The sequence below is a fragment of the Drosophila rhopaloa genome, unplaced genomic scaffold (assembly GCF_018152115.1).
Source record: "Drosophila rhopaloa isolate 14029-0021.01 unplaced genomic scaffold, ASM1815211v1 contig_3, whole genome shotgun sequence".
In the NCBI taxonomy this organism is placed as follows: domain Eukaryota; kingdom Metazoa; phylum Arthropoda; class Insecta; order Diptera; family Drosophilidae; genus Drosophila; species Drosophila rhopaloa.
The window spans coordinates 24,951,731-24,975,248 of NW_025335123.1; the positions used below are offsets into that span (position 1 = coordinate 24,951,731).

Sequence of the window (23,518 nt, forward strand, 5' to 3'; positions counted from 1 at the left end):
ATGGACAATGTAGAGCTATTAAACAAATTTTGCTTACGTTATTTCAGCGGTTAGAGCTCGATATAACTGAGATAGGGACACAGAAGTATAGCTGATTTACTTAGTATTCCCATGGGTTCGAAAGTCAACGCAGCTAGTCCAGCAGACTACTCTGGAGATCAGGGGAATGAGATCATCGGAGGCACTGCTAGCTTTAGTGGGCATGACCAGTGGCTTTCTGGGATCTTGGGATCTACCTAGGGACTTTGGCCTGGTACCTCAGTCGATGGCCCGGTTTTCCATTCGTCGCTCAAGTGATTTTGCAATTGACCTAACAATTGGGCTAATCGCTAATCGCGGGAGGGAATGTGGAAATCTGGGGATCTAGCCATCTAATCTTACGGATTTACGTGAAACTTTTGCAATCGAACTGCTGGCCCCTTGGGCTCGAGCACTATTTGGCAATATACGAGCAGGCGAGTGGCCTAATCTGGTGGACTGATCCCGATCCGCGATCTCCTCCTTCGCTCGTAATCTCAGATTAAATTAAAATGTCGCAGGAAGGCAGGGCGAAGGTGGGCCTGTTCGGGACTCACCTCTGTTTGCGCTAAATCCCCGAGATCCAGAGCCCTAATCCTTTCGCTCGGCCCACTGACCTACCGCCTACCTGAGCTGATCCCAGTGCTCAGATCCCATGTCCCATATCCCAGAGCCCAGATCCCGAAGCCATGCAACAGTCGCGCTACACACGAATTAACCTGATTAAAATTGTATTTTTCCCAAATTTATGGGATTAAGTTCCGTTCAAGTTCCTTTAACTCGTTTAAGCTACCGGATTTAGTTCAAGTGCTCGCCTGGATCTCCCCGGGAGTCCGAGAGTCCGAGATCTCAGGCCTCCGTGAGCCGATTTTTATTGGGCTGGCTTAATTAGCACAATTGTTTACAAATTTACCTTTCGTCATGCTGCGAAAGGCTCGTTCCAGGATCCTCCTGTGATCGGTGTGTGAAATCCATGGTCCGCACACGCCCACAGCTCAATATTCTGGGCCCAGCAGACTCTTACGTCCTGCAATTCAGAGCAGATCGGCTATGTGTGAACCGAGCGGATTGCAATTCCATTTAAAAATTAGTCTAATCCAGAGCGAGGACGTGGTTCCATGCCTGCGCAACCGATTCCATCTCTTCGGCCTATTTCCCAATCAATTAGCTTATGCAATTCACAAAGAAAATCGTTCAAAATACGCCTTTTCTTTATGTTGAATACTCCATTGCATCAGAAAGTAGAGAAAAAGCACTTAATTTTTAGTAACTTTGCTAACAGCTAAACTACAAAGGAATGCCGAACAAATCACTTAATTCAAATTGTTTTTATTTTGTGAAAAACGTAGTTAGAAAAGCGACATTTTATTGACTTTTTTTGCCCACAGTTTTTGATATTTTAAATGCAGTCCGATTAGCTTTTTTGTTGTGATCATATTTCTGTCAACTGTTTACAATCTATTTTTTGTGTAATTATTATGCAACTTGCACTATTAAATAAGTTCAGTAATTTAATGTTGCGAAGTTTTTACAGTTTTTTATATTTTAAATGCAGATAGATAGGTTTTTTTAAAAGTCATCAAAAAAGCTATTAAGTATCTCAGCTTCTGATGGGCGTGAATTCATTGAAAGCGTTCTAATATGTACATTTTGTTTTATTTTACCATGGAGTATCCAAAAGTCAGGGGAACTCAACAATTCTCCTTTGTTTTTTTTTTATCCCGAAATGAAAGTATAGTTTTCGCCAATGACCGCAGCGAATGTAAGGCTATTTTAAGTAACTCCGACTTCACTTCCGCTGGGCAGCTGTGAAGGATTAAGAGGTCTTCCATTGGCGCCTGGCAAGGATTGTGCGGTTCCCTATTCCCTGCAGTGTGGTCATGGCTGCGGTGTGTGCGTTCCCTAGAAGACGACACAAATTCAGTGCTTAAGCAAATAAAAACAAATGTTTATGTGTAAAAACAAACCCCAGACGAGGCCCAAGGGCCTGTTGGCCGTAGAAAAACAAATCGTTTGTATGCCCTGTAGACCAAGCAGAAACACGTGCCCACTTATTATATGTTCGTTGGACTCTGGATTCTGGATTCCGGGGCTGGGAAGTCGAACCAACTCGCCACCGATGCGAGGCGATGCTGGAAAAACAAAAACGCAAGTCAAGCCATCGAAATGGATTTCGAATCGCGTTTCCCCGGCATAAAGTTGCAATATGTTGTGTATTAGAGCCAGAGCAACTGCGATCCCTCCGTTTCCGACTCGCTCGATCCCATACAGTCTACGCCCCCTCGAGATTAATGAGGATGTGCGGCGTGTGTTTACTCTGCTGACTGCCAAGTCCCGAATCCAGACTCCAGAGTCCAGACTTCAGAGTCCAGGGCCCACAATCCGAACTCGAATCCTTTCACTGGACATGGGCATGAGCCACATGTGTTCGTTTTCCAGCTGCTGACCACACTGGACATTGGATATTGAACAGGGAACAGGGAACACTAAACGCTGAACACTGAACACCGAGAAAAGAGCTCTGAACACGCTCATTAGGCAGCCTTCCACTTAAACGTGAGTAGGCTGTTTTTGCATCTTTGATAAATTAACCAACAATGGGAGGCGAACTGTCGCTTGGCTCGTGTGGTTCTTTAAATACTTGATTTCTGTGGCCGTTGCCAGGATTTCCTTTGGGATATGGCCAAAGGCAAGCTGGGGAGATGTCACTTACGAGTGTAAAAGCAGTTCGACAGAATTCACGCGAAGATCCCCATCTAACTCGAGTTTTACTGCAGCTTTTTTAATGCTTTCCTCTAAAACATATTTCAAAATCTTTTCTATCTCCAGACTAGTGCAAAAGTTAGCTCAAGGAAATAACTTTTAATAACTGTCAGTTAGACTTTCTTATGAATACGTTCAAAGGCAAGTTAAATAAATGTTATATTTTATTGATACCATGAAAAGTATCTTTGATTCGCTGTATTTAAGAACCAAAGCCAGTTCAATCTACTATTGCCACAGTTACCTAGAAAAACTAAGCTTGTGTTAAAGCAAGGAATAGGAAACACTTTCTTTTCTCTGAGGAATCCAGAAAAGCATGCAAACGAACCAAATTATAACCAATAATCTCCCAACCATTAGCTAAAATTCAACAAATTCCAACAAACACTTAGGGCGCATCCCAAAATCGATTCGTTTGCCACACTCCAAGCGAAAGGATCGAGGATCGAATCCGGGCTTCGTGGCAGGAGGCTGTTGAGGAACTTTTCCAGCAGTTCCTTTGAATCCTGCCCGTCAACAATTAGTGAAGGAAAGTCGTGTGGCTCGTGCACCGAAACAATTCCTCAGCCAGCGGTCCTCGGTCTTTGGTCCTCGGTCCCTTGTCCTCTGCTAATTATGCGTCGAAAAATTGAGCGCCTCAAATTACGATCCGAACAAGAACGCAACATGAGCCTGGGTAATGGAAATGCAAATGCCAATGCCAATGCCATGCGAGTTAATTAATCACGGCAACTTGTGGCAAATTGTATGCTGGGGCATCCAAAGATCGACCGGAACCGAGGATCATTAGGGGATTCTGGGTCGCGCAGTTGAGATGGCGTGGCATATGTGAGAGGTCCTCCTTTGTGCCCCGTGATTTGTTGGCAGACCCTGGCTAATGGTCTCCGCTGACAGACGAGACAATAAGCGCGATATAAGAATATATATATATTTGTATATGGTCTGGTGGAGAAAAGGAGTCCGGGGTCAGTTCCCAGGGAGAGGAACTCTTTTCCACGCTCCGCTGATTTCTGTTTGGCAAACAGACCTCGATAATGACAAAAAGATAATCGGCGAAGGGTAAGACAGGAAGTGATCTGCTTTCTTCGCATCGTTTCCACTTGTCTGGCCACAAATTTGAGGTTGGCTGACCAGATAATCTTATAATATTGCTGCGCTCTCGGGAAAGTGCTCTCGAGTTTCCTTAGTTTATTGACAAAATAGGACCCGGTATCGATGACAAAGGTTTGGTCACAGGCAGGTGGTCACATTTGGCGAGCCCAATCGATTTAGCCTAGAGTTGGGGCCCACAACCTAATTTCGAGCCAGCAACTAATTCCACCGACTCCCCAATAAATGTGTCAACGCGCCAAATTGATGGGGAAACTCCAGTCCACCCCGAACTCCATGTCATCATGCCATCATCCACCACCCTGCTGGGTCCCAAAAAAAACAGAAAACAAAAAAAAAACCAAAAGAAGAAGGGTTGAGACAACAATTGTAGGAAATTGCCAAAAGTGACCAAAGCAGCGGTCAGCATTGCGGCCGACCCGCAAAATCCCATAGAGCAACCACTTGTAATCAAGCCAACGCCATCCGGTTTTTGTTATCATTAAGCAACCGCCCGGGAAAGCGGGAAAGCCGGGGAAGTCGGAGGAATCGGAAAAGGGCTTTCCCGAACCGAAACCCGAGGCAGAACCCTTTCATTTGCGATAATGAAAATGCCCCCGATGCTGTCTGTCTGTCGCCCGCTATTTATTTATTAAATGCAAGCGACTCCCTCGCCTTCGGATGGACACAATGGACAGTGGACAATGACAATGGACTGGGACTGGGAATGGGACTGGGTCAGCTGGCCCAGCTGTCACATTTTCCCTAAGCCCTGGATCTCTGGCTCCGCCGTCACCCACTCCCCCGTCCCCCATCCAATGTGTGGTATATGGAATGCGGTCTCATGTCTCCTGGCTTTAATGAAGTTGCGGGGATTCATTGCCCGAAGAACCCGTTTCCCATCAAACGCACAAAATGAAGTCGCTGCGCAGCGGTGGTGGTTTTCGAAATCCCCTCCAGCTGTGGATTCTGCCTCTGATTGGTTGGCTCGCCTGGTTCTACGGGCTCTACTTTATTGCGCGTCCCGGAGTTTGGGAGAGTCACAAAAACTCGTCTTAGGACCACGAATATCATCGCCAAAATGGCGCAATCTCTGACAATGGAGGAAGCAACGTAATATGGCGATGCAATCGAAGTTTTCATTGATTTATGGCCATACAACTCCTTCAAAATATTACATTTGAGTTAGACAGAACTTGAGAAGAAGTTTGAACTCAGGGGAGTTGAAGAAGGGAACTCGAGGACTTGGAAACCTTCTCACTTTTTGTATCAAAATATAAAGTCTTGGTGCTATCTCCAATTAAATCCTGCTTTTTGGAAACAAAAAAGTTTTTTATAGAAGTAGTCTTTTCTATTGAAAGCAACCAATCTTTTTTAAAACAATCTTTTTAAAGAGGTATAAAATAATGCATAAATGTACATCATACATTATAGTTAACATATCTTCAAATAAAGATATATAAAATTCAACCACTTCTATCAGTTAAGTAGTTCTAAAAATATATGGTGGCTGAACTAAAAGTTTTAACTCTTGTATGTAGTTCTTAGTGAAACTATTTTACCTTTTTGATTAGTCCGTAAAAGTTGCCCAGGACTGCACAGTTTCGACCTTGATTTCACTGAGTAATCTGTCCGTTGAGCTCAACTCGACAGTTAGTCAAGTCATCTAGAATCCATTCCCGGCTTAGAAGTGGAGATCTTGCAGGATCTGGGCACTTGTTGTCGGGGGATTACGCGGTGCGGAACACGCAATATTATGCGAGATTAACTTGAGGCAGCCAGATAGTCAGGATTAGTCTGCAAGATCGGGAAGATCGTGAGGATCGGGAAGGGGAGAGCTGTACCTGGTCACCTGTCGGATCACTCGGAGCGCAATCCTCCGGCCCACTGAGCTTCCAAAAATATTTGTGTTTTCCTTCCGGGAAGCCAGGAAAAAAATATGCATTTTTGAAGATGAAAATGGAAATTATGAAATGATATGCTAGTCCATAATTTTGCCAGAACTCGGGGACAATGGCACATTTTGCCACCTTCGAAACTGCGAGCACAAAGGGCTTAAACCGCTTAAAGACCGTTTAATCTCTTGGATTCCACTCGTTTTTAGTTTCATGTGAAAAAACTCGAGGCAAAAGGCAAAATGTGAAAGGTGGCCCTCGAGAAGAGGAGAGGTCAGAACGGAACTAAGGGAACTAAAGGAGCTAAAGGAACTCGGATACAATGGGCGTGGCCGGGACGAAGACTTTACAGGGTTAAATGCTCATATTACGAGTTGGCCAGGAGTCACTCCATGAAAGAGTTAGGCGGAATGAGGCTTAGGACTGCTCAGTTCCGTTCCGTTCCAGGATTTCCCGTTTTTCGTCCGATTTCGTTTGTATCTGCATCTGAATCTGCATCTGTATCTGTATCTGGGCAGCATCCGCTGGAATATACTTGGGATATATTGGGAGTTAAGAGATGGTGCGAACTGACAATTGACACAATTACCAGGACGGCCAAATCCGCAAACCGCTGCAATGCCATTTTGACAGCAATTGTCCTGGTCCAACAATATGATCTGGGATCTCGGGATCGAGGATCAGGATCTGATTCTGGAGAGGAAGGGGGCTAACAGTAGCCGTTCTAACGGGGTTTCGTAGGCGGCTTTGCCCCGGAACCAGACAATGGGACAAAAAGGACAATCCCGCAAAAAGGTGTGAACATTTCGAGGGCCGCTTGATAGATTGAGTGGGATCTCGGAACGGAGAGAGATCGCAACTCTTTTTATGAGGGCCCTACGCCACGGCACTTTGATTGACTCCAGCTAGTGGCAAAACCCCTAACGGTCCCCGTTCGCCGACAATAATGGACAATGGAAGATGTGGCAGCTAATCAACAGTAAAACGCATAAAATTAAGTGAGCAATGAAGGGGGATTATTGGGAATAAGGGTCGAGTTATTAGAAATGTTTCACATTCTCCGCACATAACTGTACCGCAAGCGGTTCACACACAAATAAATAGATACAGGGAAAGCGGATCTCAGATACGGAACAATGGCCTAAACGTTGACAGTTCATCAAAACGAATGATGCATGCAAAATGAATATTCCATCAGTGGCGAATACCCTGCAATCGAGGCTCACAGCAGCAAAGTTGTGCACTGTGGAAAATTTTGTAGATAATTGTACCTTCATTTTAGAAAAGAAATACTGATCTTATTCACTTTTCGTCTAATTTTGTATAGTAAATTGGGAATGCCCAACTGATTTCTATTTACATTTACCAATTCTTGATATTTTCATCATGAAAATTAGCAAAAATATTATTTTATGCAAACTTTATTATGAGTTATTTAATGTTGAACTTTAAGTGACTTAAGTCAAAGACGGAAAAGGTTTCCAAACTGCAATTTACCGAAAAGAAGAAGTAAAAATTGTATCATATGAAGTTGGATATTCTTTTGTCTAACTTCTCGCAGTGTAACTAGTGATCTCCCACACTGAAATCAGCCGTGAAATGTTGCTTTCTTTGGGTTTGCTTTCTTTGGTCCGTCTTGTGTGTGCGAGTATATTCCCAACCCGAGCATTTTCACATTTTCCGATGGCGATGGGCGTTGACACGGACACACCCCTCGCATCCCCGCATCCCCGCATCCTGGCCATCTTCCTGGGGTCCTGACAACAGGACAACAGTTACAATGATGGCGTAAGGAAGTAGCAAGTTAGTTTTGCCCATTTAAATAGCACTCGGCCCATTGAGCTCTTTGTGCGGCGATTTGACGAGCATTATTCGATTGTTGTGTGGGGTGGTCTCCCCGTCGAACAATCGATCGATCGATCACCCCAATCTTGAGTCAGAGGCTTGAACTTATCACGCCCCGCAAACAATGTTTGATAGTCCAGTTTTAAATATTTAAACAGCCGAATTTCAATACTCAAAGTTCATTGAGTCGGCATGTTTGGCCTGGGCAAACTTTAGATAGTCCAGTAATGCGATAGACTTGCTGTCGCCCATCTTTATTGTAGAAGATGGGGTTCGGCAGATAAGCGGACTTGTAGTCTGTGGGCAAATGTCATTTGGGTAATCAAAACCGCACTAATTGGCATAGTAATGCAATACTGGTCGGGATCTTGGACTCCGGGTTCCGGTCTTGAGATTCGGCCAAGATCTTTACGCCTTGATGCTCAGCCATGAATGAAGGACAAGGAATCTATTTGGAGCGGCTCGACGTCTCCGTTTCCCAATTAAAGAGATGCCATAATTGAGCAGCCCTGGATGTGCTGGATGTGGGATTAGGAGCCATAGGATAACAATTAGCCAAAGGATTTGACGACGGAAGCTACGTCCATTGTGGGTTCCCTTTGAGTACTTAACTTGTGTCTTTTTAGTCCGCAGTCGGTAGTCGGTAGCCGGTAATCGATGGTTCTTTTTGCCGTGCACTTCCGTTTGCGGAAGTGGCCAGAGTAAATCCTCCGAGCAATACCTGTTCCTATTATCCTGCGCAAGTGTGCACTTTGCATATGCCAAGGAAAACAAACAAGTGATCCCCGGTCCTCTATTCTCGAAGGATCGGTCCCGGTTAGTCTTTTGCACTGAGTGCAGCCCAAACACTCTCCAGCGGAAAGAGAGGGTCCTTTGTGCGGCCGAGGAGCACGTGTAATCCCCGTTCACTTCCTCGCCGACTACTTACTTCCTCATTAGCATCGCAGGATATAGGGATATAGCCTCTACTGATGGGCTTAGGCGGCCATCGTGGCCGAAAACCGACTGAATGACGGCCAAACTAATCATACATTCAAAAGTAATCTCATTTCATCAATTGTGATGGCAGAGCAGTCTTTCGAGTAGATTTATTTACTTCAATAGTCCTGCAGACAACTTCTTTTCTTAAGCAATTACAATTAATAACGTCATTTAATATCCCATAATATAGTATCGAAAAGGGGCAGTATTTCCTTCTTTAATTTTATGATATATAAGATATGTTCTTTGGTGAGTCAACATATAGCCAACATATTATTAAACTGGCCATCTATAAAAAAGAACTGCTGTAAATTGTAGTAGAATCATTTGACTAGAGTTAAAAAGCAAACATCCATGTGAAAAACGAGGATACAATTTCGAGGAAACAAAATGGCACGCCTAATATTCGATAAGTTGTCTTCAACTTTGTTTTACGACACATGGCCGTTTGAAATGATGGATTCCAATATGCGACTCCTAACCCATTAAGACAAAGGACCGCGAAAGGAGTTAACGGCGATTCCCCGAATCCGAGTCCAAGTCCAAATTCAAATCCAAACCACTGTCCGCTCTCACCCTTTTTTTGGACGGGTCATATAAGGCTAAGGCGAAACCCCTTTCAGTCAATTAGTCGCTGATTTTCTTTGTGTCACCTAGCAGCGAGGCAGTATAAAAATCGCAGTCACAATGGACGGAGGATGGAACCCTTTTTTAGGGACGGCCGCCGAAGTCCGAGACTTCAGTTTATGACCCCTTAAAAAACGGCAGCGGTATCCCGGATTCGGGTTCGGAATGAGACCTTTTCGCACGAAGCCTCCATTATGCAATAAAACCATCGATGTTTTTTAGGCAATGGCCAGTACTCTTTACGGTGGGTGGGCAACCCGTTCGGGAATCAGGTAGAAGATTCCGTAAAAAACGCGCTCAAGGTCGCCACTCAAAGGATTGCACAAATATTGCATCTTTGGTTCGGAGCTCATTATGACGAAGGAACAGCCGTCGGAGAATATGAATATATGGTTTTATGGCCACCCGTTTTTTACGTTTTTTTTCTGTTTCGCTGAATCTGGTTTTTACAGCGAATTTGGCCAACTCTTTGGCTTCCACTCCGGCCGCGACTTTTTATGGCATATGTTCGGGATTGATCGGCTCGGTTGGGCCGGGTTATATGGCCAGGATCTGCGATCTGCGAGCCCAGGAGCCGCAGGTAAACGATCGACTCAATGACGAGGACGGGGACAAGGACGAGGCCGAGTTTTAGTTTAATCCACCATTTTTACGGTTGGATTAGCGCACGGATTAGCGGATAAGTTCGCGGTTTTTTACTGATTACTGGATCGATCCCTCTTTTTATTTGCAATCTCCGGCTGAATGGAGAGCTGTAAAAAGTGAATGAATGAAATTTGGTCGAGGTGGATGTAGGAATCTGGTGAAAGGCAGAATGAATTTCAATGATGACTGCTTTACAAATGTATGGTGCTCCCGATAAATACATGTGATTTATTCTGGGACATTTTCTACCAATTATGAAAAGAATATAGATGTATGTGTATCTCATAAGATGGGTTATTTCATCTTGAAACTTGGCAATATTAAAGGTAAGTCCTCATGCATTTGGGAGTGATTCCGATCTTAGCCCTAGACAAACATCGTTTAAAACAAGCAAAGTTAATATATATAGTAGACATAGCCAAGAAAAGAACTGTCTCAAGAACTCTCGCAATGCTAGTAAAATTCAATTCAAATCTGTTACAATTGGCCCTATCTGAACCTCCTGAAAATCGAAAAGTAAGTATCGTGCCGACTCCTTTCCCATAAATGATAAAGCCAACTCTGCGCCGTAAGCCACTTCCGTTGGCCATCGAGGCGGCGACCGTTAGGACAAACAGTTAAACAGCTAAACAGTTAAGCAAAGTTAAACAAGTTGTTGAGGATCCCACGCCGCAGCGGAAGCCAAAAGGATAAAGGATAATGCATCGGGGATGTTTAGGGAGGAGGACAAACACGAAACAGTCAACATCACGGACACTTGTCGCAATGATCCTCGATGCTCGATCCTCAGTTCTCGGTCCCCGAGTTGGCGGCGTCATGAATCAAATGGCCAGACTGGCGAGTGTCCTTGCCAGGATTCCGGGAACCCAATTCTCCATTAGCGAAGTGCGGAAAGGATGCGAATTACGCCAGCGGAAAAGAGCTGAGAAACTGCAGAAACAGAAACCCGGCCTAATTTCCATAATTTGTCACGCACAATCCACCGAATTCGCCATCGCCATCGCCAGATACACAGATCCTGGATGGGCTGGTCAGCAAAAGGATTTCGGGACAAAAGCGCAAAACAAACGGATTTAGCATTCGCAACCCTTGAACATTGTGCATCCATCATCAACAAACCGGGTGCCGTCTCTTTTTCTTCTCAGCCAGATGCCTCTCTTTCTGGCCAGAAAACTATGATTTCGGGCCTAATTAATACACCAGGCTTTAATATTCAAGGAACTTCGGATTAGTGGTGAGTTATATTCATTTAAATGCAGAACTAGGCTAGTATAGTGTTTCTAACATACTTTACTTAAAGAACACCTTAAACACAAAGCAAAAATCAATTTTAACTTGTTTTTATTTTGGCATGCTTTTCAGCATTTTGCTTAATTTGTTGACTATTTTATTTATTTACTTACACGAAGTTACAAAGTAAACTTATGTTTAAGGCACAGGTTCGATAAAGACTATGCATTTTATCTTTTTAATATCTTAAATAAATTACAATTTGTGTTGCTTTGGAGTTACTATTACTATTTGTGGTACTTTTCAAACTCCGTTTCTTTTAAATACGTACTTAATAACAGAATAACGTACATTTCTGAAGTATATAAAAGTAAATCACCAAAAGTTATAGATTTATTTTTATAATTAATTCCTTCTATTACTATAACTAGAGATAGAAAAGGCTAGGTTGATATAAAATATGGTTGGTCTCTAAAGTAAAAGTGTACAAACCGATTCTTTGAAAACCAAATGTAAATCACTTAATAGGTCGTACGAATTTCCCTGTTTTTTCCTCATTGAGCATCATAATAGACCCGAAAAAAACATATCCTTTCGCGGGAACTGTTGAAGTAAAAAAAAGTTCAAAAACTCTTTTTATTTTTAGTTAAATTACGCTAAATGGCGAAGTAACAATGACACAAAGACCTACGATTTTTGCGAAAAATGCGAAAACCAAAGGAGGAAAGGGCAGCCGCACCCTCGTAAAACCCTTTGAAAGGCGGCGAGACAGAGAGGGCAACAGCGGGGGAGCGGGACAGCGATAGAATCACCCCTTTGCCCTTTGTACCGCCTACCTGCTTCGTACCGCTTCGGCTGGCCGCTCGTGTCCGCCATTTCCATGGTGAATGAAGCGTCGGCGCAGCCTCCGGACTTCGGGTATAAATTCAGGGGGTTCCGGCAAGAGGAAATCAGTTTGCGTTCGACATCGTCAGCGTGAAGATATAGAAACAGCAGAGCTAGATCATCAGTCTATATAGCCGTCACTCAGTTGGATTACAACCCGAAAACCATACACCTCAAACACCATGCTAATGCACGAGAAACTCATGTCCGGGCAGTTCTTCGATCTCAAGACCGGTAAGTTAGCCACGCCCCCGATTCTCTTTGATCTGTTAACTAACGAATACCCTCTCTCCCTCAATCTCTTCAGATCGCAAGCCCTTGATGCACCACCACCAGTACCAGCACCACCAGACGCACCACCAGCAGCAATCCCTCCACCACTTGCCGCACAGCCAATTGCCGGTTCAGGGATCCTTGGGCCTGCCCAAAATGGATCTGTATGCCGCCTATGCCTACCAGCAACAGTTGCTGGGCGCTGCCCTCAGCCAGCAGCAACAGCAGCAACAGCAGCAGCAACAGCAACATCAGCATCAGCAACATCAGCAGCAGGCTTCCTCTGCGGAGGTCCTGGATCTCTCCCGCCGTTGCGACAGTGTGGAAACACCCAGGAAGACGCCTTCGCCCTACCAGACCAGCTACAGCTATGGCAGTGGTTCCCCCTCGGCCTCGCCCACCAGCAATCTTCTATATGCCGCCCAGATGCAGCAGCAACAGCAGCAGCAACAGCAGCAGCAACAACAGCAGCAGCAGCAACAATTGGCCTCCCTGTATCCCGCTTTCTACTACAGCAACATCAAGCAGGAGCAAGTCACTCCCACTGCTGCACCGCCCAAGGTCACGCCCACCGCCAGTCTGCTGCAGACTTTTGCTGCCGCCTCTGCTGCAGCCGCCGCAGCAGCTGCTGCTTCTTCGACCAACTCACCAAGGCCCGCCAGCAACGCCAGCACCATGCAGATAGACGTCCTGGAGAATCCCCAGTCGCCGGCCGTTGAGGCCACCACGCCCACCACCTCCAGCAGCGGGGAGGCCAGCAAGAACACCCGCCCCTTCAAGGCCTTTCCCCGCGATCCCTTGGTCATCGCAGCCAATTTCGCAGCCACCGATGTTCTGCTGGACAATCCGCGAGTGGAGCGCTATACAGAGTACCGCAAGAGGGTGCTCGAGCAGATCCGCAGCTCGAATGGAGGATCCCGCACCGTGACCAACCCCAAGATGCGCAGGACCAACTCGCGAAGTGGATCCGTTAACGAAGGCAGCTCCTCGAACAACAACAGCGAAAGCGAGGATCGTGCTGCGGCGGAGGAGTCCAGCGACTGCGATTCCCAGGCGGGCAACTTCGAGGGCAAGTCATCCACCGGCAACTCCATCAGTTCGGCCAACACCACTGGGGTAAATGCTGGAATCAATTCGGGCAGCCAGGTGAAGGATGCCGCCTACTACGAGAGACGCCGCAAGAACAATGCCGCCGCCAAGAAGTCCCGCGATCGTCGCCGCATCAAGGAGGATGAGATCGCCATCAGGGCTGCCTATCTGGAGCGCCAGAACATCGAGCTGTTGTGCCAAATCGATGCCCTGAAGGCCCAACTGGCCGCATTCACCTCCGCCAAAGCAACCACCGCCTAAGTGTCCATTCCTCTCTTGATGCGTTGAACGCGAAGATCCGAGTTCGAATCCGAATCCTACATCCTGCTTTTTGGGTCAGCTTATCTGTGAATAGTTTAGGGGGCTCAACTTTCTTTTTTTTGACACACTCGCATTTAAGTACTTTAAGTCCTTGGAGTATACGTTATATTTGTAAAATGTATTAGCAATAAGTGCATCTCGCAATCTCACCAGTTAACTAATCAAGCGAATCACCTTTAGTTGTACAAGTCCCAGCTAGCCATTAATGTATTTTCTTGTAAGTGAATTTTTTTCATAACCCTAAGAAATAAAATTAAAAATAAATTAAATTAAACATAAAACACAAAAGGTTTTTCAGTGCTTCTCAAACGGTGGTTCACCAATCTTGCAAAATCCAATGGTTCTCAAACTGTGGCGACCATTTTTGCAAAGTCAAATGACTCTCAACCTGTACGAACTGACAACCTTTATAAAGTACAGTGCTTCTCAAACTGTTGGCAACAGTCCGCCAGATTTTTGACAAATTTTCTGACTTCATACACCAGGCGAACAGAAACTACCAGCAGGTGGCTGCGCAATTCGAATTACAACCAGCGCCCAAATGCACGCAACAAAAAATGTAAATGCCAAAGTATGATGATCGAATGCCCAAAAGTATGCAACATTTTTTTCAAGAAAAAATTTTAGTTTATTTAAAATCCGCTTACATTTCTTAAGGCGATAAAAATTACATTTGTGTAGACAAATATATTTATTAGGTAGAGCAATTATAAATTGTCATTTAGGAAGCTATGTTTTCAGCCAAGATCAATGGGTTCTTCAGTGAAATCCATTCCTCATTCATGTTGTTTAAGTATCCAATATCTAGAATCAAAATTAATATTAATGGTTTTATTAAGAAAAATTCCTTATAAACCGAAAAATGTACATCGTGTTTTTTCGGAAAATTAAAAATATTCAGCTAGGAATGCCAATCGAATGGAAATTTTATTCGCAAATTCGAGTTGCATTTTTCCGGATGTTTGCCATCAAGAAAATATATTTAAGACACATTTTAAAGCGTTTTTTGTTGTAATTTTGGTAAAATAAGCCGCACAGCCAAAAGAATGACTGTTTTGTGCAGCTGACAACCTACACAATCGATTCTATGAGGTTTTAGTAAATTTCATTTTTTGACCGATTTTCGCATTTTTGATAAGGGGTAACACTTGATTTTTTGCCAAATATGGCCAAAAATAAACTTTTTGATCTGAGTATACCATTCGATAGGAAATTTTGTAACGAATTCAACGAGGTATGACATTCCAAGATCTGACCATTATTTCCGAGGGTTTTGATTAAAAAACTGAAAAATCAAGCTGTTTTTTTCTGGATTTAGGTTGTTTTTCTGCTCGGACTTTGTCAATGATAAATTTAAGAGCACAGTCAACATCAAAGGGATAATTGCCTTATACATTTAGAAAGCTATTACAGTTTTAAGATGATTATAGTTAAAGGAACTATAAATAAAAGATGAAAGATCTATAAATGAAGGAAGGTCCCACCCACAATAAAAAATATGCTTTATTAGTTGTCATAAAAATCTGTATTTGAAATTTATAATTTCAGAATCAATCAGAAACAAATACACAGGAATGCGGCTGGAAGATCAGGATCAGCATTGGCAAGGAAGTCCCCATGGATAATTTCGCCGGGTGGCAGTGTCGTCTTCAGGATTATCAAGGACTTCAAAGCCGTCGTCTCCTTGTTTTACATCTCACCAACGAAGGCGCTCATTTACATTTAACCACAAATAAATTTCATATCTCCTTTACCTTATTACTAAAACTAAAATACATACCTAATAGTAAATTAAGCTAGTTTCTAATAGAAAAGAGTATTTCTTGTTTAAGTACATAGCTAGCATACGATTATCTTAAGTATTTAAGATATAAACACATGTTAAACCATTACTATTTCTTATTATATGGATGATTTTAAATAAAAAGGATTATTTGTATATATATAAAATATAATTTTGTTTTAATTGGGATAAGGGCTTTTAGGTGGCAGATTTCATTTTCGGTACTTCAACAACTTATTATACAAATTGTGTTAAATTGACCAATGTGCAGAGTTTTGAAAACTAAAAACACATATTTAAAACACATTTTTTTTACGGTTTTTTTGTTGTAGCTTTGCCAAAATAAGACGCACAGCGAAAAGAATGACTGTTCTGGGTAGCTGACAACCTACACAATCGATTCCAGGAGGTTTTAGTAAATTTCATTTTTTGACCGATTTTCGCATTTTTGATAAGGGGTAACACTTGATTTTTTGCCAAATATGGCCAAAAATAAACTTTTTGATCTGAGTATACCATTCGATAGGAAATTTTGTAACGAATTCAACGAGGTATGACATTCCAAGACCTGACCATTATTTCCAAGGGTTTTGATTAAGAAACTGAAAAAACGAGCTGTTTTTTTCTGGATTTTGGCCATCAAAAACATGTATTTAAACACATTTTTTAGGGGTTTTTTGTTGTAGCTTTGACAAAATAAGACGCACAGCGAAAAGAATGACGGTTCTGGCTAGCTAACAACCTACACAATCGATTCCAGGAGGTTTTAGTAAATTTCATTTTTTGACCGATTTTCGCATTTTTGATAAGGGGTAACACTTGATTTTTTTCCAAATATGGCCAAAAATAAAAGTTTTTATCTGAGTATACCATCCGATTGGAAATTTTGTAACGAATTCAACGAGGTATGACATTCCAAGATCTGACCATTATTTCCAAGGGTTTTGATTAAGAAACTGAAAAAACGAGCTGTTTTTTTCTGGATTTTGGCCATCAAAAACATGTATTTAAACACATTTTTTAGGGTTTTTTTGTAGCTTTGCCAAAATAAGACGCCCAGCGAAAAGAATGACGGTTCTGGGTAGCTGACAACCTACACAATCGATCCCAGGAGGTTTTAGTAAATTTAATTTTTTGACCGATTTTCGCATTTTTGATAAGGGGTAACACTTGATTTTTTTACAAATATGGCCAAAAATAAAAGTTTTTATCTGAGTATACCATCCGATTGGAAATTTTGTAACGAATTCAACGAGGTATGACATTCCAAGATCTGACCATTATTTCCAAGGGTCTCGATTAAAAAACTGAAAAAACGAGCTGTTTTTTTCTGGATTTTGGCCATCAAAAACATGTATTTAAAACACATTTTTTGAAGGGTTTTTTTGTTGTACCTTTGCCAAAATAAGGCCCACAGTGAAAAGAATGACTGTTTTGTGTTGCTGACAACCTACACAATCGATTCCAGGAGGTTTTAGTAAATTTAATTTTTTGACCGATTTTCGCATTTTTGATAAGGGGTAACACTTGATTTTTTTCCAAATATGGCCAAAAATAAAAGTTTTTATCTGAGTATACCATCCGATTGGAAATTTTGTAACGAATTCAACGAGGTATGACATTCCAAGATCTGACCATTATTTCCAAGGGTCTCGATTAAAAAACTGAAAAAACGAGCTGTTTTTTTCTGGATTTTGGCCATCAAAAACATGTATTTAAACACATTTTTTAGGGGTTTTTTGTTGTAGCTTTGACAAAATAACACGCACAGCGAAAAGAATGACGGTTCTGGCTAGCTAACAACCTACACAATCGATTCCAGGAGGTTTTAGTAAATTTCATTTTTTGACCGATTTTCGCATTTTTGATAAGGGGTAACACTTGATTTTTTTCCAAATATGGCCAAAAATAAAAGTTTTTATCTGAGTATACCATCCGATTGGAAATTTTGTAACGAATTCAACGAGGTATGACATTCCAAGATCTGACCATTATTTCCAAGGGTCTCGATTAAAAAACTGAAAAAACGAGCTGTTTTTTTCTGGATTTTGGCCATCAAAAACATGTATTTAAAACACATTTTTTAGGGGTTTTTTTTGTAGCTTTGCCAAAATAAGACGCCCAGCGAAAAGAATGACGGTTCTGGGTAGCTGACAACCTACACAATCGATCCCAGGAGGTTTTAGTAAATTTAATTTTTTGACCGATTTTCGCATTTTTGATAAGGGGTAACACTTGATTTTTTTCCAAATATGGCCAAAAATAAAAGTTTTTATCTGAGTATACCATCCGATTGGAAATTTTGTAACGAATTCAACGAGGTATGACATTCCAAGATCTGACCATTATTTCCAAGGGTCTCGATTAAAAAACTGAAAAAACGAGCTGTTTTTTTCTGGATTTTGGCCATCAAAAACATGTATTTAAAACACATTTTTTGAAGGGTTTTTTTGTTGTACCTTTGCCAAAATAAGGCCCACAGTGAAAAGAATGACTGTTTTGTGTTGCTGACAACCTACACAATCGATTCCAGGAGGTTTTAGTAAATTTAATTTTTTGACCGATTTTCGCATTTTTGATAAGGGGTAACACTTGATTTTTTTCCAAATATGGCCAAAAATAAAAGTTTTTATCTGAGTATACCATCCGATTGGAAATTTTGTAACGAATTCAACGAGGTATGACATTCCAAGATCTGACCATTATTTCCAAGGGTCTCGATTAAAAAACTGAAAAAACGAGCTGTTTTTTTCTGGATTTTGGCCATCAAAAACATGTATTTAAAACACATTTTTAGGGGTTTTTTTTGTAGCTTTGCCAAAATAAGACGCCCAGCGAAAAGAATGACGGTTCTGGGTAGCTGACAACCTACACAATCGATCCCAGGAGGTTTTAGTAAATTTAATTTTTTGACCGATTTTCGCATTTTTGATAAGGGGTAACACTTGATTTTTTTCCAAATATGGCCAAAAATAAAAGTTTTTATCTGAGTATACCATCCGATTGGAAATTTTGTAACGAATTCAACGAGGTATGACATTCCAAGATCTGACCATTATTTCCAAGGGTCTCGATTAAAAAACTGAAAAAACGAGCTGTTTTTTTCTGGATTTTGGCCATCAAAAACATGTATTTAAAACACATTTTTTGAAGGGTTTTTTTGTTGTACCTTTGCCAAAATAAGGCCCACAGTGAAAAGAATGACTGTTTTGTGTTGCTGACAACCTACACAATCGATTCCAGGAGGTTTTAGTAAATTTAATTTTTTGACCGATTTTCGCATTTTTGATAAGGGGTAACACTTGATTTTTTTCCAAATATGGCCAAAAATAAAAGTTTTTATCTGAGTATACCATCCGATTGGAAATTTTGTAACGAATTCAACGAGGTATGACATTCCAAGATCTGACCATTATTTCCAAGGGTCTCGATTAAAAAACTGAAAAAACGAGCTGTTTTTTTCTGGATTTTGGCCATCAAAAACATGTATTTAAAACACATTTTTTAGGGGTTTTTTTTTGTAGCTTTGCCAAAATAAGACGCCCAGCGAAAAGAATGACGGTTCTGGGTAGCTGACAACCTACACAATCGATCCCAGGAGGTTTTAGTAAATTTAATTTTTTGACCGATTTTCGCATTTTTGATAAGGGGTAACACTTGATTTTTTTCCAAATATGGCCAAAAATAAAAGTTTTTATCTGAGTATACCATCCGATTGGAAATTTTGTAACGAATTCAACGAGGTATGACATTCCAAGATCTGACCATTATTTCCAAGGGTCTCGATTAAAAAACTGAAAAAACGAGCTGTTTTTTTCTGGATTTTGGCCATCAAAAACATGTATTTAAAACACATTTTTTAGGGGTTTTTTTTGTAGCTTTGCCAAAATCAGACGCCCAGCGAAAAGAATGACGGTTCTGGGTAGCTGACAACCTACACAATCGATCCCAGGAGGTTTTAGTAAATTTAATTTTTTGACCGATTTTCGCATTTTTGATAAGGGGTAACACTTGATTTTTTTCCAAATATGGCCAAAAATAAAAGTTTTTATCTGAGTATACCATCCGATTGGAAATTTTGTAACGAATTCAACGAGGTATGACATTCCAAGATCTGACCATTATTTCCAAGGGTCTCGATTAAAAAACTGAAAAAACGAGCTGTTTTTTTCTGGATTTTGGCCATCAAAAACATGTATTTAAACAAGAAAGAAAAGCTAACTTCGGGCGGAGCCGAAGTTGATATACCCTTGCAGAATATTCTGTAAATTATATTCTCCAAAATTATTCATATGATGCAATCTTAATACTCATAAAAAATCCCAACTTCCTAACTTTAAAAACACCAAAGTTATGGCATTTCCAATCGTTCAGTTATATGGCAGCTATAGGATATAGTCGGCCGATCCTTATGAAATTTGATAGGTTGGATTGATTGGTTAAAAATAGAACCCATAGAAAATCCCAACTTCCTAACTTAACAAAAACCAAAGTTGTGGCATTTCCGATCAATCAGTTATATGGTGGCTATAGGATATAGTCGGCCGATCCTTTTGAAATTTGGTAGGTCGGATTGATTGGCCAAATATAAAACCCATATAAAATCCCAACTTCCTAACTTCACAAACACCAAAGTTATGGCATTTCCGATCAATCAGTTATATGGCAGCTATAGGATATAGTCGGCCGATCCTTATGAAATTTGGTAGGTCGGATTGGGTGGCCAAATATAAAACCCATATAAAATTCCAGCTTCCTAACTTAACAAACAGCAGAGTTATGGCATTTCCGATCAATCAGTTATATGGCAGCTATAGGATATAGTCGGCCGATCCCGGCCGTTCCGACTTATATACTGCGTGCAAAGGAAAGAAGGGTGTGTGCAAAGTTTCAATTCGATATCTTTAAAACTGAGAGACTAGTTCGCGTAGAAACAGACAGACGGACAGACAGACGGACAGACGGACAGACGGACAGACGGACAGACGGACAGACGGACAGACGGACAGACGGACAGACGGACATGGCTATATCAACTCAGGAGGTGATCCTGATCAAGAATATATATACTTTATAGGGTCGGAGATGTCTCCTTCACTGCGTTGCACACTTTTGACCAAAATTATAATACCCTCTGCAAGGGTATAAAAAACACATTTTTTGAAGGGTTTTTTTGTTGTACCTTTGCCAAAATAAGGCCCACAGTGAAAAGAATGACTGTTTTGTGTTGCTGACAACCTACACAATCGATTCCAGGAGGTTTTAGTAAATTTAATTTTTTGACCGATTTTCGCATTTTTGATAAGGGGTAACACTTGATTTTTTTCCAAATATGGCCAAAAATAAAAGTTTTTATCTGAGTATACCATCCGATTGGAAATTTTGTAACGAATTCAACGAGGTATGACATTCCAAGATCTGACCATTATTTCCAAGGGTCTCGATTAAAAAACTGAAAAAACGAGCTGTTTTTTTCTGGATTTTGGCCATCAAAAACATGTATTTAAAACACATTTTTTAGGGGTTTTTTTTTGTAGCTTTGCCAAAATAAGACGCCCAGCGAAAAGAATGACGGTTCTGGGTAGCTGACAACCTACACAATCGATCCCAGGAGGTTTTAGTAAATTTAATTTTTTGACCGATTTTCGCATTTTTGATAAGGGGTAACACTTGATTTTTTTCCAAATATGGCCAAAAATAAAAGTTTTTATCTGAGTATACCATCCGATTGGAAATTTTGTAACGAATTCAACGAGGTATGACATTCCAAGATCTGACCATTATTTCCAAGGGTCTCGATTAAAAAACTGAAAAAACGAGCTGTTTTTTTCTGGATTTTGGCCATCAAAAACATGTATTTAAAACACATTTTTTGAAGGGTTTTTTTGTTGTACCTTTGCCAAAATAAGGCCCACAGTGAAAAGAATGACTGTTTTGTGTTGCTGACAACCTACACAATCGATTCCAGGAGGTTTTAGTAAATTTAATTTTTTGACCGATTTTCGCATTTTTGATAAGGGGTAACACTTGATTTTTTTCCAAATATGGCCAAAAATAAAAGTTTTTATCTGAGTATACCATCCGATTGGAAATTTTGTAACGAATTCAACGAGGTATGACATTCCAAGATCTGACCATTATTTCCAAGGGTCTCGATTAAAAAACTGAAAAAACGAGCTGTTTTTTTCTGGATTTTGGCCATCAAAAACATGTATTTAAAACACATTTTTTAGGGGTTTTTTGTTGTAGCTTTGACAAAATAAGACGCACAGCGAAAAGAATGACGGTTCTGGGTAGCTAACAACCTACACAATCGATTCCAGGAGGTTTTAGTAAATTTAATTTTTTGACCGATTTTCGCATTTTTGATAAGGGGTAACACTTGATTTTTTTCCAGATATGGCCAAAAATAAAATTTTTCAGCTGAGAATACCATTCGATTGGAAATTTTGTAACGAATTCAACGAGGTATGACATTCCAAGATCTGACCATTATTTCCAAGGGTTTTGATTAAAAACTGCAAAATCGAGCTGTTTTTTTCTGGATTTTTGTCATAAAACACATTTTTTAAGCGTTTTTCGTTGTAATTTTGCTAAAATAAGCCGCACTGCCAAAAGAATGACTGTTTTGTGCAGGTCAGAACCTATACAATATATTCCAGGTTGATTTGGTAAAATTTATTTTGTAACCGATTTTCGCATTTTTGTTAAGGGGTATTTTTGATTTTTTTCCAAATGTGGTCCAAAATAAAATTTTTTAGCTGATAAAACCAGTAGATTGGAAATTTTGTAACGAATTGAACAAGGTATGCCATTCCAATGTCTGACCATTATTTCCAATTGTTTTGCATAAAAAACTGAAACATCGAGCTGTATTTTCTCGATTTTGGCCATCAAAAACATATCTTTAAGACACATATTTAAGTGTTTTTGTTGAAACTTTGTTAAAATGAATACGATTCTTGCAGTGTTTTTCGTTAAAATGTAAGAGTCCTCTAGCGCCGACAATATAGAACCAGCAAAATTCTACACTGGTGGTAGGTTCGAAACGCGACTAGTGGGGAGAATAGAGATAATTGGTTCTGCTCCATTCTTACTCTACACTCTACATGGCTGGTTTTTGTATTAACTTAATTTGCTCTACATGGCTTTCATGCCATTTTATCGTTTAATTTTAATTAAAAAGAATTAATAAAGTTCGATAAAAAGTGGTAGATTTATGGCGTTAGCTAAAGGTAGAATTTTAATTGAGACAACATATTACATTTCACATTTGATAACCTACTATTAGTTTATAAAAAAAAGAGCTCTAATCTGTAACAGTTTTCAGGATTTTGAATAAAGAGAAATTAATAAATAAATAAAATAAATAAGATGTGAAAGTGAAAGCAGTACACTTGGATGTCTGTGAAAAACATGATAAAAAAGAAATTAAAGTAAAAGGAGCTTGACTTAAGGCGTTGATTGGCTGTACAACATTGAAGCTAACTTTGATCAAGTATTTAAATAAGATACCAAAAACCATCTGGTTTAAAGGTGGTTATTAAATTTTAATGTTTCAGTAAAAAATAAGTTTAAGAATGCTGCGTTCTTAATAATCAATCGACTGCAGCCAATCTGGAGAACCCTTGCCAACTCTTTTCGGCATGGCAAATCGATGGCAGATATAAGATATACCCGATCATCGATTATGGCAGGCCGAGTCCATTAATAATAAAAATTATGGGGCGTTTACAAGAGGTTGTCGTGACAGTCGGCTGACATTTATGCAACTTTATGAGAAGGAGGACGACGGGCGAAGGGAAAATCCACCCCGCCGGCGAAGACCGAATGACAAGTCTATCAATTTTTCACACACTCCTCAAGGAGTTCGCAAAAGGGGCGGGGATGGGAGGCATTTTTCGAGCGATTAAAGGACCTCCTCGCTCAAGGGTTAGAGGCAAGGCATGCAAAATGTTGTCGGCTTCATTGCACAATTTTCCCTTTCGTTTTGTTCGTTGCATATCGAATGCAATAATTTTGACAATTTGCGAAATTTAAACGTCATGAATGGCAGTGTCTTAAATTACAATCC

General features: G+C 40.7%; 1 protein-coding gene across 1 annotated transcript; it reads left to right on the forward strand.

The window, feature by feature from the left end:
- Positions 1–9,785: 9,785 nt before the first annotated feature.
- Positions 9,786–13,916, forward strand: LOC108046955 (protein giant). The gene is made up of 3 exons (XM_017126943.2): positions 9,786–11,097; positions 11,740–12,212; positions 12,286–13,916. The coding sequence occupies exons 2-3, from the start codon at positions 12,161–12,163 to the stop codon at positions 13,599–13,601; spliced, it is 1,368 nt and encodes a 455-aa protein (XP_016982432.1). The 5' UTR covers positions 9,786–11,097; positions 11,740–12,160; the 3' UTR covers positions 13,602–13,916.
- The last annotated feature ends 9,602 nt before the right edge of the window (positions 13,917–23,518 follow it).